At 40.4% G+C, this 16,225-nt stretch overlaps 1 protein-coding gene across 1 annotated transcript in view; it reads left to right on the forward strand.

Moving 5' to 3' along the window:
* The window catches only part of TGDS (TDP-glucose 4,6-dehydratase), a 38,820-nt gene extending 29,546 nt beyond the window's left edge, over nucleotides 1-9,274 (forward strand). Inside the window, exons 7-12 of the mRNA XM_034758268.1 lie at nucleotides 172-231; nucleotides 2,137-2,180; nucleotides 2,546-2,711; nucleotides 3,758-3,816; nucleotides 7,475-7,572; nucleotides 8,058-9,274. Coding sequence (XP_034614159.1) covers nucleotides 172-231; nucleotides 2,137-2,180; nucleotides 2,546-2,711; nucleotides 3,758-3,816; nucleotides 7,475-7,572; nucleotides 8,058-8,158 — 528 coding nt within the window. The 3' untranslated portion in view covers nucleotides 8,159-9,274. The remainder of the gene's footprint in view (nucleotides 1-171; nucleotides 232-2,136; nucleotides 2,181-2,545; nucleotides 2,712-3,757; nucleotides 3,817-7,474; nucleotides 7,573-8,057) is intronic.
* Nucleotides 9,275-16,225: the final 6,951 nt, after the last annotated feature.

The raw sequence follows: 16,225 nt of genomic DNA on the forward strand, positions 1-16,225 counted from the left end.
TCTACTGGCAGGTGTGTCTTGTGGCTTCATTTATTCATAAAGTTCTTCCAGATATTTGGATAGGCACTACAAAATTGCGAATTGCTACTATTAATTGTTCGGTGAAGAAGCGAAGGCATTTTGGGCCTACAGTCCTTGACAGATAATACTCACATGTTTAATATTTTAAAGTTTCCAGTTGTTATCACACGAAGCAGCAATGTTTATGGACCACATCAGTATCCAGAAAAAGTAAGTAATATTTTTTTTTCTATCTTAACTCTCTAATTCATTGTAAAAAGGTTATTTAGATGTTTTACTGCTGGTTTGTTTGTTTGTTTTGTGTGTGTGTGTTTGAATATACTTACAATGTTTTCCAAAGAAAATAATTTGTATGACAGGCAAAGTAGGTCAAGCTCAATTAGCACCATCTGTCTTAGTCTGATATTAATAACCTACCAATCTAACCACCCCTAGCTGACTCATGTTGGTGGATGCAAGGGAAGCAGGAACTATATTTCTCCAATAAAGCATTTGTTAAAGTGTCTCAAATATCTATTCGAGCATTGTCAGAATTTTTTACAGTGCTTCTAGATTTTCAGAGGATATCAGGGTGCCACAGGGATTGGTGTTAATTCTGGTCTTAATTAATAATTCAATTGATGATATGAAAGTGAGGTAAACAGTAAGTTTTTAAAAAATCCCTCAGTATGAAAGAAGGTGGAGTTGAATCAGTAAAGATAAAAAGAAAGCTAAAAAAGTCAGAAATCAGGTCAGAAATAAAATGAAATTAAAGTGGATTGCATTTGTCTAGGCTTATCTTGTGGAGAGGAATAATTCAAAATAGATATTAAATAGTGTTTTGTATTGCTACTATCCAAACATGGGGTGATAGTGGATAAATGACAATGAAAGTTACTGCACATTTTAATAAAGAAATGCCGCATTTTGCAAAGGCATATTTGTGCTATTTTTGTGAGGTTGTGCGTCTCTGCACTGCTTTTAGTTCTGACCATTTTGGAAAAATTTAGACAAATTGGTGGTAACTCATAGAAGAATAAAGAAAAAATATTTAGGGACTTACTGGACTGATTAATGAAGAATCAAAATGAACTAAAATGTATAGCCTTTTATAGTTAGAAAAAAGTAACTGTAGGAAGCAATATGTTTTTGATGAATTCTTGGCCACAGCTGGATACCACGATTGCCAACGTAAGTACTCGCAGGTAGCCTGGGACTCTTGCTCAAAAATTAGTACCTCAAGATCTTTCTATCTTTGTGGCACATTTGTGCTCTTTAGCTGGCAACTGTAGTAACTATTGTTTGTAGTTATGAATTTGTTACAGGTAGGTACCAGACCACTGGATTTTAACTCATGCTCACAGATGTTTGAGTAATTTTTTGCCTACATGGGGATGTTTGGGTGTGACTTGTCTATGCAAGGTAGGATCATACTTGCTCAAGTGTATAGCCCCATTTGCCTTGATCCTGCAAATGCTTTCACATGTGCTTAACTTTATGCACTTGAGCAGCCCCATTGATCTCTGTGGGACTCCTCATATGCATAAAGTTAAGCATATGTTGTGTTTGTAGGATCAGGGCCTCCCTGGCTCCCTAAAGAGGGTAAGATTTAAAACTACTAATCCTGTGATCTCCAGTGATTTTTAGAGCAGAAGATCATGGATTCTATTTCCCCATTCTGCTTATCTACTATTACACTGATTTGTTTCACAGAATCATAGTGATCATATTTCCTGTCTTGAGTAAAATCCTTTGAACAGACTTCTGAGATGTGTATATAAATGTTCACTTTGAACAACAAAATAAATATGCATGTAACTTCCATGCCCAAGGAGCTTTTAGCTTGGTTGTTAGGATGAATGTTGGAAGGCATGCATTCTCACAAATGCTCTTTTAAAAAAAACCCTAAACTTTTTTCTATTAAGCAGGTTTTAAAATTCAAATGAATATATTATGTCAGTTCTTCCATCTAACTTTCAATTGTGTTTTGCTTTGTTTTTAAATAGATGTTCTTTATGGGTGAAATCCTGGGCCCATTTACTTCAGTGAGGCCACGATTTCACCTTGTAAGTCCTTGTAGAGCTTCAGCTTTTTCTAAAATGAACCGACTTTATTTATTTATTTATTGCTGTTTAGGTTATTCCAAAGTTTATATCTTTGTTGCATCAGAACAGGAAATGGTATGTAACTTTGAGTGTTCTACAGTGGTTTTTTTGGTTTGTGGCAGGGAATATGTGGTGGAAAAGCCTTGGTTATAATTGTAATCAATGCAGTATTCTTCATAAATTAATGTGTTTAAAATTAGTCCCATTAGTAATCTGAGTATGTCCATAACTTATTTGCATTTTAGTTACATTGCAGTCGGGAGCCAAAAAGGCTATTTTAAAATTAACTCAAACAGAATCTTCTTTCAACCAAAAAGCATCTTTGTCTAATTTTTAATAGTTGTATCCACTTAAAAATACACATCTATATGTTGATAGAATAACTGGATACTTCTGTTTTTAAAGTTACATGACACAGTATCTTTCTTTTTCCTGTTTAGCTGCATTCATGGTTCTGGGCTTCAAAGAAGGAATTTTCTTTACGCCACTGATGTAGTAGAAGCATTCCTTACTGTTCTAAAGAAGGGGAAGCCAGGTGAAATTTATAACATTGGAACCAATTTTGAAATGTCCATTGTACAGCTTGCTAAAGAATTAATCCACCTAGTAAGTAAACAATGTAGACAGTTCAGAGAATTTGTGGTTTCTTTTCTTCTTAATAATGGTACATCTGCAATTGAACTTCAGAGAATTTGAATTACTTTGGGCTTATGTAAGTTTAATGTTCAAAGGGTGGGAAGGATGAGGTTTGACAATCCCCTAGGGAGACAGAAGTGCCATAGATCCACAGAACTGGTACAACAGGTATAGTGCACAAAACAGCCATGCAAGCTACCCCACGCTACAGTATTTTTTCAGTCCTCCTGGGATCCTGACCTGGAAGAAATGATCTGTAACTCTGAAGGTAGCTCAGTCTCCATACTAATACAATCAGACCTGGGTTCAATTCCCTGCTCTGCAATAAACTTCCTGTGTGACCTTGGGCATGTCATTCAGCTTCTAAGTGCTTCAGTTCCTCATCTGTAAAATGGGAAGGTGTGAGGATAAATACATTTAAAGACTTCGAAGTATTTTGAGATCTACTGATGAAAAGTTCTATATAGGAAATAGGTGGTATCATTATTATTATTATTGTTTCTCACTGATGCAAGTGCTTTTTTTAAAAAGGGGGCAGCATTGAGAGCTCTCCACCTGCTTTTCACGCAGGCTAATGACCAGTCATCAACTGACAACTACTTCTTGATACTTTCTATTTCATTTTGGTCAGAGAGTGTGGAATTGCCAAAAGTAAAAACTTGCTAAAATTTAGAATTATACAAAAATCCAGTTATTAATCATAGAATCATAGACTGTCAGGGTTGGAAGGGACCTCAGGAGATCATCTAGACCAACCCCCTGCTCAAAGTAGGACCAATCCCCAAGTATTGAAAGGTATCTGGAGAAGAGTGGCCATTGGAATCACTATAAATGGTCAAAACTAATTACCTTGCAATAATTTTACCAGCCACAGCTCATAAAATTTAAACCAAAAAACATACAGAAATGGTGGTTCTTAGCCCAGTGTTAAATTCGAACCTTAATATTGATTTAATTCTATGCATTGTAACCTGGTTTGTAATATAGAAAATAATTTATTCTTTTCTGGTTGACAGATAAAAAAGACCAATTCAGAATCTGAAATGGAACATTGGGTGGATTATGTCAAAGACAGGTGAGGAATTGGTTAACTGTCTATTGGGGGATTTTTATCTTAAAGATGTGTTCTATCTTTTTTTTTTGTTTTGTACTTTCTTTGTACCCCTAAAAAAAAAAAAAATGTTCTGATTATGCCCTTTTGTGACAATAGTCTGTTCCTGCATAAATCAGTGATGTCAGGCTCACCATGAAGGGCATATTCCATTTTTAGGCCAGGCTGTGTGTGTACAGTGGTACTTCCTCCCCTTCATCCACAGAGGAATGCCTACTGTCAGTAGGAGATTTGCACAAAGATAAAGTGTAGAAATATAGCCTTTATGTAGTAACTAAACTGTCTTAATTTGTTTGTTCAGTACTTGTTACATTCACCATCATGCAGGGTGGAAGAACTCTGACCTTTACAACCACTCTTATTTCTGTCATTTGTTTAACTTTCTGTTTTTGTGTGTCGTCTCTGTTCTCCATTTGGATTTCCTTCTCTGAAGCAACTTCCAATTTCCCACTTTCCTATAGGCTTCATTTGCACCCCCATTCTCTATTCTGAAATGATCAGTAATGGAATAGTTAATATCACCATGTTGATGCCAACAGGCTTTAGAATTGACACTCCAGTGAGATTAGTATGGAGCAGAAGGGGTCACACTTCTGAGCCATTGTTTCAGGTGATCTGCAGGACTATCAGGTTAAGATTCTCTCATGGATATTTTTAATAAAAGTCAGGGACAGGTCGTGGGCTTCTGTGAATTTTTGTTTATTGCCCATGTCCTTTCCCTGACTTTTAGTTAAAATACCCTCGGGGGGCGGGGAGGATGACACATTGTCAGAGCACTGCTGGGGCTTGCAGCTGCTCCAGCCCTGGTGACCACAGCTGCTCCAGCTCCAGGGGACCAGCAGCTGCTTTGACGGGCCAGGGGCCAGCCCCTGGTTTGGTCCTGCCCCAGAAGTCAGAGAGGTCCCGGAAAGTCATGGAATCTATGACTGCCATGATAGAATCTTATCCTTAACTATCAGTTATTGTGTTCATATTTGGAAGGTTATCTTGGCAGCCAGGAGAACTTTACATTTATTAACTTAAAAAGGTTAAAGTTTAGATTCTGACAGTCTGAATGTAATTACATGGGCTGCATAAATACGTCAGATGGGCCAAATGCAGCCCTTTGGCTGTATTTTAGACTGATAGATTTGTCCAAGGCCAGAGGGGACCATTATGATCATCTAGTGTGACCTGTATAACACAAGCCATAGAACTTCCCCAGAATAATTCCTAGAGCATAAAATACACAAGCTTTCATTGTACTCTTGATAAGATTGAGAGACTTATGAACATTAGAGATGGGAACAGATGAGCCCTGAAGTGTTGAAGAAAAATAGGACATTGTCCTATGAAAACTAAGTTTTCTATAAAATATGAACCCTGCCTCACTTGCTGTGAACAAACATAAAGAAGGGAAATTGGAAAGACTAACTGCAGACTGTGTCTTGGAAAAGATTTATGGTGACAATAGTATAACATCTTAAAATGTAGCACAAGATACTTTATATTCTATTTTATTTAAATAACAGTTGTACAATATTTGGTTGAGGAGACTAACAGACACAAAAGTCTTGTCTATGCGACATTAATCACTACAGTTACTGGGACAATGTTGAAAATAGTTTATCCATATTTCCACTGGCACCCAAACAGTTCAGCAGCATCTACATCTTTTGTCAGCTCCTGGAATGTAGATACGGCTTACTCCAGTGGTCCCCAACCTTTTTCGTCTGGCGCCTGCCAGACGACGAGCCACTGCGGACCGTGGCTGGTGGATGAGCACCCGCCGAAATGCCGCCGAGAAGCAGCAATGTCAATAGGTGCCGCCGCCGACAAGCAGTGTCATCCAGAGGCGTTGCCACCGAAATGCCGCCGAAAATCGGCAGCAATGCCTCTGGATGACGCTACTTGTCGGCGGCATTTCGGCGGATGCTAATCTGCCGGCCAGTACACGGGCGCACATAGATGCCCTGGCAGGTGCCGTGTTGGGGACCACTGGCTTACTGCCCAGGTGCCTGAGCTCCTAGATGTTGTGATGTAGCATCTTTTCTCCTCAAGTAAGCAGCACTTTAGATAAAAGGTGAAATACATAAGTAGGATTCTCCTCACTTTCCATCATTGGATATTGGTACATTTAGGTTCCATGTATTGAGCAGCACTGAGCTCTCACTAACGGTGACATTGCTGTTGTAGATTTCTAGAGTATTGCCATATCTTCAGAGTGTCAAACAAGGTGAATATTTGAAGCTTCCTAACAGTGTATTATTAGTATTTATTACTAATAATGTTTAGTATGGTTGTGCCAAAGAGCCAACTCAGAACGGACCCCTATGGTGCTACCCATTGTACAAAGAGTAGTATATGGTCCCAGTCCCAAAGAGCTTAAAATCTAAATAGATAAAACAGACACAGGGTGCTAGAACGGTATAACACTTAAGCAGAATGAACTGTGTGATGACAGCAGACAATGACGAAATTCACGCTAGTGTACTTAAGGAACTAGCTGAAGCAATCTCTGAATCATTAACTGTTGTCTTCAAGAATTCATGGAGGATGAATGACATCCCAGATGACTATAAAAAGGTAAACATAGTACCTCTCTTCAAAAAGAGGAAAAAACAGGACCTGGGGAATTGTAGACCACTCAGCCTGATACCTGTAGAGATACTGAAATAAATTATTAAATAATCAATTTGCTCAAACCTACAGAAAAATAAGGTGATAATTAATAGCTAACACGGATTTCTCAAGAACAAATTGTGTCAAATCTAATTGATTTCTTTGACAAGGTAACTGGTCTAGTGGTTGGAGGGGAAGCAATAGACATGATATATCTGGACTTTTTACATAATCCTACATGATATTCTTGTAAGCAAACTGGGGAAATATGGTTTAGATGAAATTACTCTAAGGTGGGTGCATAACTTGTTGAAAAACTACTCAAGAATATTTATCAGTGGTTTGCTGTCAAACTCGGAAGACATATCAAGTGGGGTCTTGCAGGAAGCGGGGTTTAGGGAGAAAGAAAAGGTTGGGGAAAAAAGGGTAAGAGGGACAGATGTGGAGTGAAACTGAGGTGAAAAGACTTTGGGGGAGAGGAGGGGAGGAGAGGATCAAACAGAAAACCAGCACAGGGCAGAGGAAGTCCAATTAAAACTGTACAAGGTTCTCTGAATGTCCAAAGGACCAAAGGTCTCAGCTTTGGCTGCTTCTGCCACTGTCAGCTGGAGGCTCTGGTAGCTTCTCTCTGAAATTTTCTGCAAAGGCCACATGGATTGGTGGGAAGCACCATCTGGATTCTAAAGCCCTCCAGAGTGGGTGGATGGGTGGAGTGGAGGTAATATAAACACATTAGCACAGTGGGGTTTAAGTTACCGTGAGGGCTGAACTCATTTTTCTCCCTGGGTATCTGCATATGATGAGTTTTGTGCATGATCACACGCATGGTAGAAATGTTTTGAAAATGTGACAAAGCAGATCTGTTTGAGTGGGAAAATCATTTTTAATTAAAAAACGCCTAATATGAGTGCTTGAGGGCACTGTAGAGCAAAGTGCTGTACACTAAATTGTTTTCAAAAATATTGTACATGCTTTAACTGTATTTTTCTTTAAACTTGTGTTTTTGTACTTGTTTTTTAAGACCTACCAATGACCTAAGATATCCAATGAATTCAGAAAAAATGCACAATTTAGGATGGAGACCTAAAGTTCCTTGGAAGGAAGGAATAAAGAAAACAAGTATGTTACATTTAATATCTGTAACTCACTTGAGGGTGGTGATTTGGGAGTAAAGAAATAGAGAATATTTTGGTTTTGAAATTTAATGTTATCTTATGAGTAGCTAAAGTCAGAATGCTGCTGAGCTTACTCTTTCAAACTAGCCAGTAGAACGGATTCCTCTTTAAGTAGCTTATGTGCCTATTAGTATTTTTTTAGAAGAAACTCATTAAGACACCTTACCATTATTAATATAATTTAAAAGCAGGGCCAAAAATAAAGTAGACATTTTGATATGATACAATAGTATCTTGGTTGAGGACTTCACTGAAGATTCCAAATATTATTAGCTATTTATGTCACAGAATGCAATTTATGTATAACTATACTACTGCTGTGTTAGCTTCCTTGTGGTATCTGGAAAAGGTACCTAAAATATTCCTAACTCTCAGTTTCTCTGTTTAATTTGATCTATGTCTTAAATTCAACTTTCTCGTTTATGCTAGTTGAATGGTACAGAGACAATTTTCGCAACTGGAAGAATGCGGAGAAAGCTTTGGAACCCTTTCCTGTGACAGAACTATTTGCACAGCTTGATGTACCATAGGGAGGAAGAGCGAACATAAAGGAAATTCATTCTCTCTCCTTGTGACCATGTCTTCTTTATAGAAACTTGCAGTCAAGTGATCAAGCTGAAGTCTTCTCATATTTCAAGATGCATGGACAATTATGAATTCACAGCTGTAAATAAGGAACAAAATGGGAAAGATTTTCAGAGCTTTTTAATACTTGATTTTGTAGATGTAAATCTGTTAACATCAGTTTTAGTGCAATATCCTTAATTTTTTATAGAAATTTATTTTAAATAACTATATGAAGGATTTTTATAACACTATACATTGATACACTTGATTTTAAACCTGTTTTGTTCACTTTGACTAAGAAACATTTTGAATACAACTCTTGGTATTTTTGATGAAAATAAGTTATTAGTGTGTTTAAGTTCAGAAATGCATCAGATTTACTAGACAGGTCATCACTTCTTATACTTGTTCTATCATGTTAGCTACAAAATTACATTTTCTGTTCAGGCTAGGAGCCAAATGTTTTATACTCTACCAAAGGTATACAGAATCACCAAAGGTATAGATGAGATCTGAATAGTTACAATCTATTTCCCTGCCATTGCAGTATTGTTCTCCATAGATCACTATTTTAGAACATTGTCTGGTCTAATTTTAAATGTCTTAAATAGCATGAAGCTTGTATTTAAATTCATTCCATTATCTGTCTACATTATTTTCAAAGGATTTTGTCACTGTGGTCATTATCCAGTTACTACCTTTTGTATTACCCCAAATAATTTCTTTCTCCTTAATGTTTACAATTGGAATGTTTGGAAAAACTTGAATGCTAAGTTTGTTACAGTATTTCAAATGTTATAATGTCCCATGATATGAAGAATATTTTTTGCCATAGAGATAAAAACTAAATAGTTTTGTTTCACTGAGTTGTGGGATGGTTTGCATTATCAGTGTTTAGATCATCTTATCAATGAAACATTGCTTGTTAGTAAAACTTCCTTGTAAAATGGCCCTTTTTTTTATAGAAGGGAGAAATATCCTGTATTTTCACATAAAATTCAGTAGAAAACTATAATTAAGGAAAAGCTGCTAATGTGGATTTTTCAATGTTAATATTTGAATATAAAGTGCTTGTCTAACTTGATTATCTTCTGTTATGCATGAGTTGATTCAATTTGTGCCTCTCTTGGTAAAAAGTTAAATGATGGCATTCTATATTAACTGAATCTTCCAGGGGCCTTGAAGAGTAGCCCTAAGTTGAGAACAAGACATTACCCATTCTTGGAGATGACAAGGACGTGAATAAGTAGAGAGAGCATTAAATGGTCAACAGGGAAATTGTTTCATAAACTATTTTAATACAAGCTCATGCTTGTAACACTAAACACATAAGGAATGGAAAAAGCCAAGGTTCTTCGTAGAGAACAAGATAGTGAGATAATATATTTTATTGGACCAACTACTGTCGGTGGAAGGGACAAGCTTTTGAGCTTCACAGAGGTATTCCTCTGGTCTATAGAAGGTAACCAGTGTCGGATCTAAATGCAAGGTGGGACATATTGCTAAGCATAAGGGTTTGCACATGTTGTAGGAGATGACTTAATTTTAAGTCGGCAATGAATAGCTCTGCAGTCATAGGATGATGGAACATTAAGCAGCAGAGTGTGTTACAAATTATTGTAATGAGCAATATAACCAGTGTCTTTGTTAAGTTTATGGTTTGTAGTGTCTCGCAGAGCTATGAATTTAAGGTCTCAAGCTCATCTTTTGAGGTTTCCTTTGAGGATGAGGACTCAGAGGCTGGATATGGAGTGATTGCTTTGTGAAGTGTTCACCCATGGGTGATATGATATTTTTGTCTTGTCTTATTATGCTGCTTGAGTTCATTAGAGAGCACAGTGATTGTCTGATTTCCTCCACATAGTTATTGGGGCATTTGACATATTGGATGAGGTACACCCCATTTTGTGACAGGTGTATGTAGGACCTATGGATTTTTAAAGGTATGTTGGCTGGGGGGTGTTATTGGCCATCATAGTAGTGGAGCTATGACTGCAGGTTTTGCATCCGTTCTGGCAGGGTCTTTTGCTGCTTTGAGTTGGTGTGTCCTGGTCAGTAGGGAGCTTGCTTCTGGTGATGAGGTTGGGTTGTTTGAAGGCCAGAAGAGGGGATTTGGGAAAGATTTCTTTCAGGATGTGGGCCTCATCAAATATGGGTTGTAATTGTTTGCTGCCCCAAATAGGTTCTATTGTGAAGTTGGGGGGGTGACAACTAGGGATGTGCAGGAAGTGTTTTTTCCCCCTCTGTATTGAAGCAGGCTCTCCTGGGGTATTTGGGTGGCCCATTCCATGATGCAGTCTACTTCTCGAGTGGAGTGTCTGTGTTTGGCGAAGGCAAAGACTGCAGAGGTATTAATTGTCCACTTCATTTTAAATGGTCCCTACAACATGTGTGAACCCCTTATGATTAATAGTCTGTCCCAGTTTGCATTTAGCTTGGTCACTCTAGTTACCTTCACCAGACCTGAAGAAGAGCTCTGTCAAGCTCAAAAACTTGTCCCATCCACCACCACCAGCTTGTCCAATAAAAGATATTAACTCACCTACCTTGTCTCTCTCATATCAAGGGACCAACACTGCAAACTAGTTTTTCATAGTAATGTCAGTTCATTATCTCTGATCTTGGAAACTGCAGATCCCTAATCTGTAGTCTCCATAAATTCTGGATCCCTCATCTCTGTCGTGTGCTGCTATTCTGCACTTACTTGTCTGCACCAAGACTTATGATCACATCAACTTGTCCTCAAACAGCTTCACTGCCTCTTTAATCACTTCAAGATGCAATTCAAAATGGTTTGCCTTGGCAAATAGGCCTACCAGTTTGTGCTGTGGTTTTGTGATGTCTCACAAGGTCAGCAGCATCTACCTAGGTCAGATTTTGGACTAGAGGCCTCCAGGGAAAGCCGTAATGTTGATTAAGTAGGTGATATTTGTCCTTCTGCTGGGGCACTGGTTCAGTATTGACATCATAATGCTGCAGGACTGGGTACTGTAATGCGGAGGAGATGTTACTGAGTACATGACCACTTTTTGTGTGAAAGAACTATCACTTTTGCAAGAGTAGAGATCTTGCGGCTTGATTGAATTCCGCTTGGTATTTATAATTCTCATTATATTCCCCTGTAGTTTCAGCTGGATGTTGATCTGCTTCTCCAGTCACAAATAGAGATTCACCCCGCAGATCAGTTTGTATCATTGGAGGCTTCTCCCTTTTACTAAACAAGGTTTCCTAGTGGTTCTACCTTGGTTTTTTTGGGGGGGAGGGCATCGGATAATTTTATATCTTGTTTTTCATAGTTATTGCAGTCAACCCACCTATTTGAAGGGCAGAACATCAAGGAGAAGGGGCTCGTCTGGTCTCCTTCCCCTTGATATTGCTGTCGCCATTTTTCTGTGGTACACTTCCTTGGCAGTTAAATTGTCTGGTACATGTTGAACCTTACAAGCTTGATGTAGCTGGTTTCTGGTCTTCCTCTCTGGGATTGCAGCAGGTAACTCCCATATTTTTTCTGAAGGGAGTTTCTAAAATGATTTGCCCTTAGAAAGCAGTTCAGTCTTGGAAACAGGAGTGGATTAAATATCCTTTCTCTTAAGGCAGAGGTGGCTGTCATAATTTTAAGGCTAGTAATAACCACTGTGATCATCTAGTTCAGGGTTTCTCTACCTTTGGGTCATGACTCAAAACTGGGTCACCAGAATATGTTAAAGGGTTGCGGGACAGGCTGGACTCAGCCCTCCACTCCAGGCCTTGCCACCTGCTGCACAAGGTTACAGTTACTCAAGGTTGGCCCAGTCACGTCTCCCTCATAACGACAGGGAGTTGACTGGGCAAAATTTGAGTTACTGGCACAACAACCCCATGTACCAGGTTGCAACACCATTCTCACAAATTGAGCTTGGCCAACCTCCTGTCAAGGAGGCCAGCCAAACCTTAGCAGCAATGTAACCTAGCTTGCTGCAATGCACAGAGTGGGGAACCAAGCTCAGCCACCCCTCTGGGACGGGAGCCGGTAGGAAGCAGTTTCTATCCTATTCTCCAGGCCTGGCCTCCTGTTGTACCACCTTGCAGCTGAGTGACACCCTGTGTTCCGAACCCCTATCTGTCCTCCCAGCCTGGGCCCCTCAATGTACCCCTCCTCTGCAGCTGGGCAACTTTCCCCCCAGCCTCCCAGATCTTTTTATAATAATAATATAATATATGAAGATATACCTATCTCATAGAACTGGAACGGACCCCGAAAGGTCATTGAGTCCAGCTCCCTGCCTTCACTAGCAGGACCAAGTACTGATTTTGCCCTAGATTCCTAAGTGCCCCCCCAAGGATTGAACTCATAACCCTGGGCTTAGCAGGCCAATGCTCAAACCACTGTCCTATCCCCCCCTCTTTACCCCCATGGGTCATGTGGGGGCTGTTTTCTAGGGTGCTATTTGGTCACCAGCCTCCATATCCTTCCCCAGAATCCCCAGCTCCTTCCTTAGTGCATCCTGAGACCCCCACTCTCTTCACTTTACTTCCAGGCTCCCAACCCTCCCTTTCCCTTTGCTTCTCATGGGATGTGTATATTTGGGGGAGGGGTAGTCCTGGCTCTTTGCCCCTCCCCCAGTTGCATCTGGAATCTTAGCTTTGAACCCTATCACCCCCTGCTAGACCCTTGCAGGTGAGGTGAGCAGTGGATTTTTGGAGACCTCTGACTCACAACGGGCCATAAGATTTACAAATGGGTTCTGATCCCAAAAACGTGTTCATCTGCTGATCTAGTCTGACCTGTATAACATGGGCCAAAGGACTTCCTTCAGTTAATTCCTCTTTGAACTAGACCATATTTTTGGCCTCGTCTACACTGGTGGTGGGGGGGAGGAGGGATCGATCTAAGATACGCAACTTTAGCTACGAGAATAGCATAGCTGAAGTCGACATATCTTAGATCGACTTAGAATCACTTACTTCGGGTCCTCGCGGCGCGGGATCGACGGCCGCGGCTCCCCCGTTGACTTTGCTTCCGCCTCTCACCAAGCTGGAGTTCAGCCGTTGACGGGAGAGCAATCAGGGATCGATTTAGTGCATCTACACTACACGCGATAAATTGATCCCTGATAGATTGATCGCTACCCGCCGATCCGGCAGCTAGTGTAGACGTACCCTTTTAGAAAAACATCCAATCTTGATTGAAAAATCCACCACCTCCCTTAGTAAATTGTTTGTGGTTAATTACCCTCTCTGTTAAAAATTATGCCTTATTTTTTATCTGAATTTATCTAGCTTCAAATTTTTGCTCCTCACATAGTTACTTATAAACTGTAATCAAGTCACCCTCTAAGCTTCCCTTTCATAAGCTAAATAGATCCAAGGAGCTCAATCACCATAAGGTGGGTTTTCCAGTCCTTTAATCATTGTCATGGCTCTTCGCTGAACTCTCTTCAATTTATCAACATCCTTCTTGAGTTGTGAACACCAGCACTGGATGTGGTGTTCCAGTAGCGGTCGCATCAGTGCCAAATACAGATGTAATACAGCCTCCCAAATCCTCCTCAAGGTTCCCCTGTTTATACATCCAAGGATCACATTAGTCCTTTTGACCACAATGTGACTCTGACAACTCATGTGTGGTTGATTATCCAACATGACTTCCAAGTCTTTTTTAGCATTACTGCTTCTTAGGATAGAGTCCCCCATCCTGTAAGTGTGACTGACCTTCTTTGTTCCTAGTTATATAGCTTTACACTTCACTATATTAAAACACACACGGTTTGCTTGCACTAGACTTACCATGCAATCTAGATTTCTCAGTATCAATAACCGGTCCTTTTATTATTTACCATTCCTCCCGTCTTTGTCATGTGCAAACTTCATCAGTTATTTTTGTTTCCAGGTCATGGATAAAAATGTTAAATGATAAAAATGATAAAATAGCATAGGGCCAAGAATTGGTCCCTGTGGAACCCTACTAGAGCCCCTTGGTCGATGACCACTTATAATTACCCTGTGAAACCTGTCAGCCAGTTCTTAATCTGTTTAGGATCCAGTTTTGCGTGGTTTTGGGGGATGAGGAGTCTTCTAAGGTTAAGGTACTTCAGGGAATGGGAGTTCAGGAGGAGACTTACGGGAGATATTTGGGGAGGCTGCAGGCCTGTCAGCCTGTGTTGTGCTTGACATAACACTTGTAGATTGTATCTTTGAACCCAGGCAAGGAAGAGTACCATGATCCCACCCCTCTGTTAGAACCTCCTAAGGCACGGGCAGTGCTTATATGGCGAGGGAGATGGGCCCAAGAGAGTGTGCAAGAATGACTCTAGCCTGGTTAGGAAACCCGCCTGGTGGGGAGGAGATGTCTATACTACAATTAAAAACCTGCAGCTGGCCTGTGCTAGCTGACTTGGACGAAGGGGCTATTTAATTGCAATGTAGACATTTGGGCTTGGGCTGGAGCCCGGTCTCTAGGGCCCTGCAAGGTAGGAGGGTCCCGGAGCTCAGGCTGTAACCTGAGCCTGAATGTCTGTATCACAGATAGACAGCCTCTTATCTAAGACCAGTGAGCCTGGGTCAGCTGGTATAGACCAGTCCTGGGTGTCTAATTGCAGTGTAGACATATCCTTAGGCTCCAGTCCACCTACTCCAAAGACTAATTATTTAATCCATAGTGAAACAGGAAAGATGGTGGGAACTCAAATCAGAATATCCCATAGCTCCTGAGTGGTAGGAAACCCGTTTAAATCTTTTGTCTCCATCAGGCAGAGGGAGTGAGGAATTGAACCTGAGTCTGCCACATCACAGATGAGTTGTCTAACTCCCGGAGACTACCATGATGATGCTTAGGCAGCTCCCCAGCTAGTATGCTGGCTTTGTTGATTGCATTCTGCGGTGCTCATTGTATAGGGACCCTAGGTGCCTAATTTAGGTTTTGTGGATCCCAATGTTGTTCCAGGGATTTTCTGGGCACCTAAAAGTTAGCTATTTCATTCCTTTGTGGAACCAGTCCAGAGAGTTGAGAATGGGGTGGGGAGCTGTGAACAGGTGGCCTCCTGGAGTGCTTAGCCATGACCTACCTCTGGTGCACTGGCATGAACCTCCTAAAATTCCCAACATGGAGAAAGGAGTACGGGCCCTGATGGGAAAGTATGCAGTCTGGGGGTCCATGGCCCTCACGTTCTGGTGGTGCCTCCATCTCGTAGCTGAGGAATGCTCAGGAACCCTTCTTACAGCTCTGTTCCTTCTGCAATTGCCTCAGAGTCATGCCCGTTTACTCAAACAAGGGAAATTCACATGCAAAAGCATCATTAATGTGGAGTTATGGTTGCTCCAAGAGTATCCCAGACCCCTCCAAAATGTGAGCATTTAATTCCCAAAAAGCAAATGGTAGGTAATCAAGAAATATGGAGCTACGGTCACATTTCCCAGACAAAAACTCAGTCAGAGAGTCCCTGTGCTGCTGGCAATAGGAACTGGCACTGTAACAGTAGGTTGCTGTTTTTACTATGCCTGCAGCTCCACTTTAGCACTCTGTTTCATGCACTCCCACTGTGCTTTCAGTTTGTGTGACACTACTGATCTTGGCAGTACTTGCTGCTGATTAGCAGAGCTTTCCCTGTGCAGAGAGGTTGAGGAAGGGATGACCTGCTCTGATTCCCAAGGCATTGTTTTCACAATGGAAAAAGGTGTGTTCTTAACTCAAGGTAAAATCCTAGGGAAGACAAGGCAGTTTGTAGTTTTCATGGGAGTTAGCAGATAGGCTTAAAATCTAGTCTTCATTTGGATTTTACCTCGAGTTATAAGACAAGTCCCCTGAGGGAATGTATACAATGGAGCTTTTAATGTGAGTTAACTGCCAGTGTTAGGTATAAAGAAGTAACAAATGTTGGTGTTGTTTAATATGTTCAATTAGTTGTTTTAATAATGTATTTCTAAGGTAATGTTAAGTGAATCACTAGCTTTAATAGAATTTAATATGGAGTATATGAACTATGACCTTTGGACTCCATCCTTGTAAGCAAACTTGTTTACAACTTAGACACTGGAGTCCTCTGGCTCAAACC

Source organism: Trachemys scripta, chromosome 1 (genome assembly GCF_013100865.1).
Source record: "Trachemys scripta elegans isolate TJP31775 chromosome 1, CAS_Tse_1.0, whole genome shotgun sequence".
In the NCBI taxonomy this organism is placed as follows: domain Eukaryota; kingdom Metazoa; phylum Chordata; order Testudines; family Emydidae; genus Trachemys; species Trachemys scripta.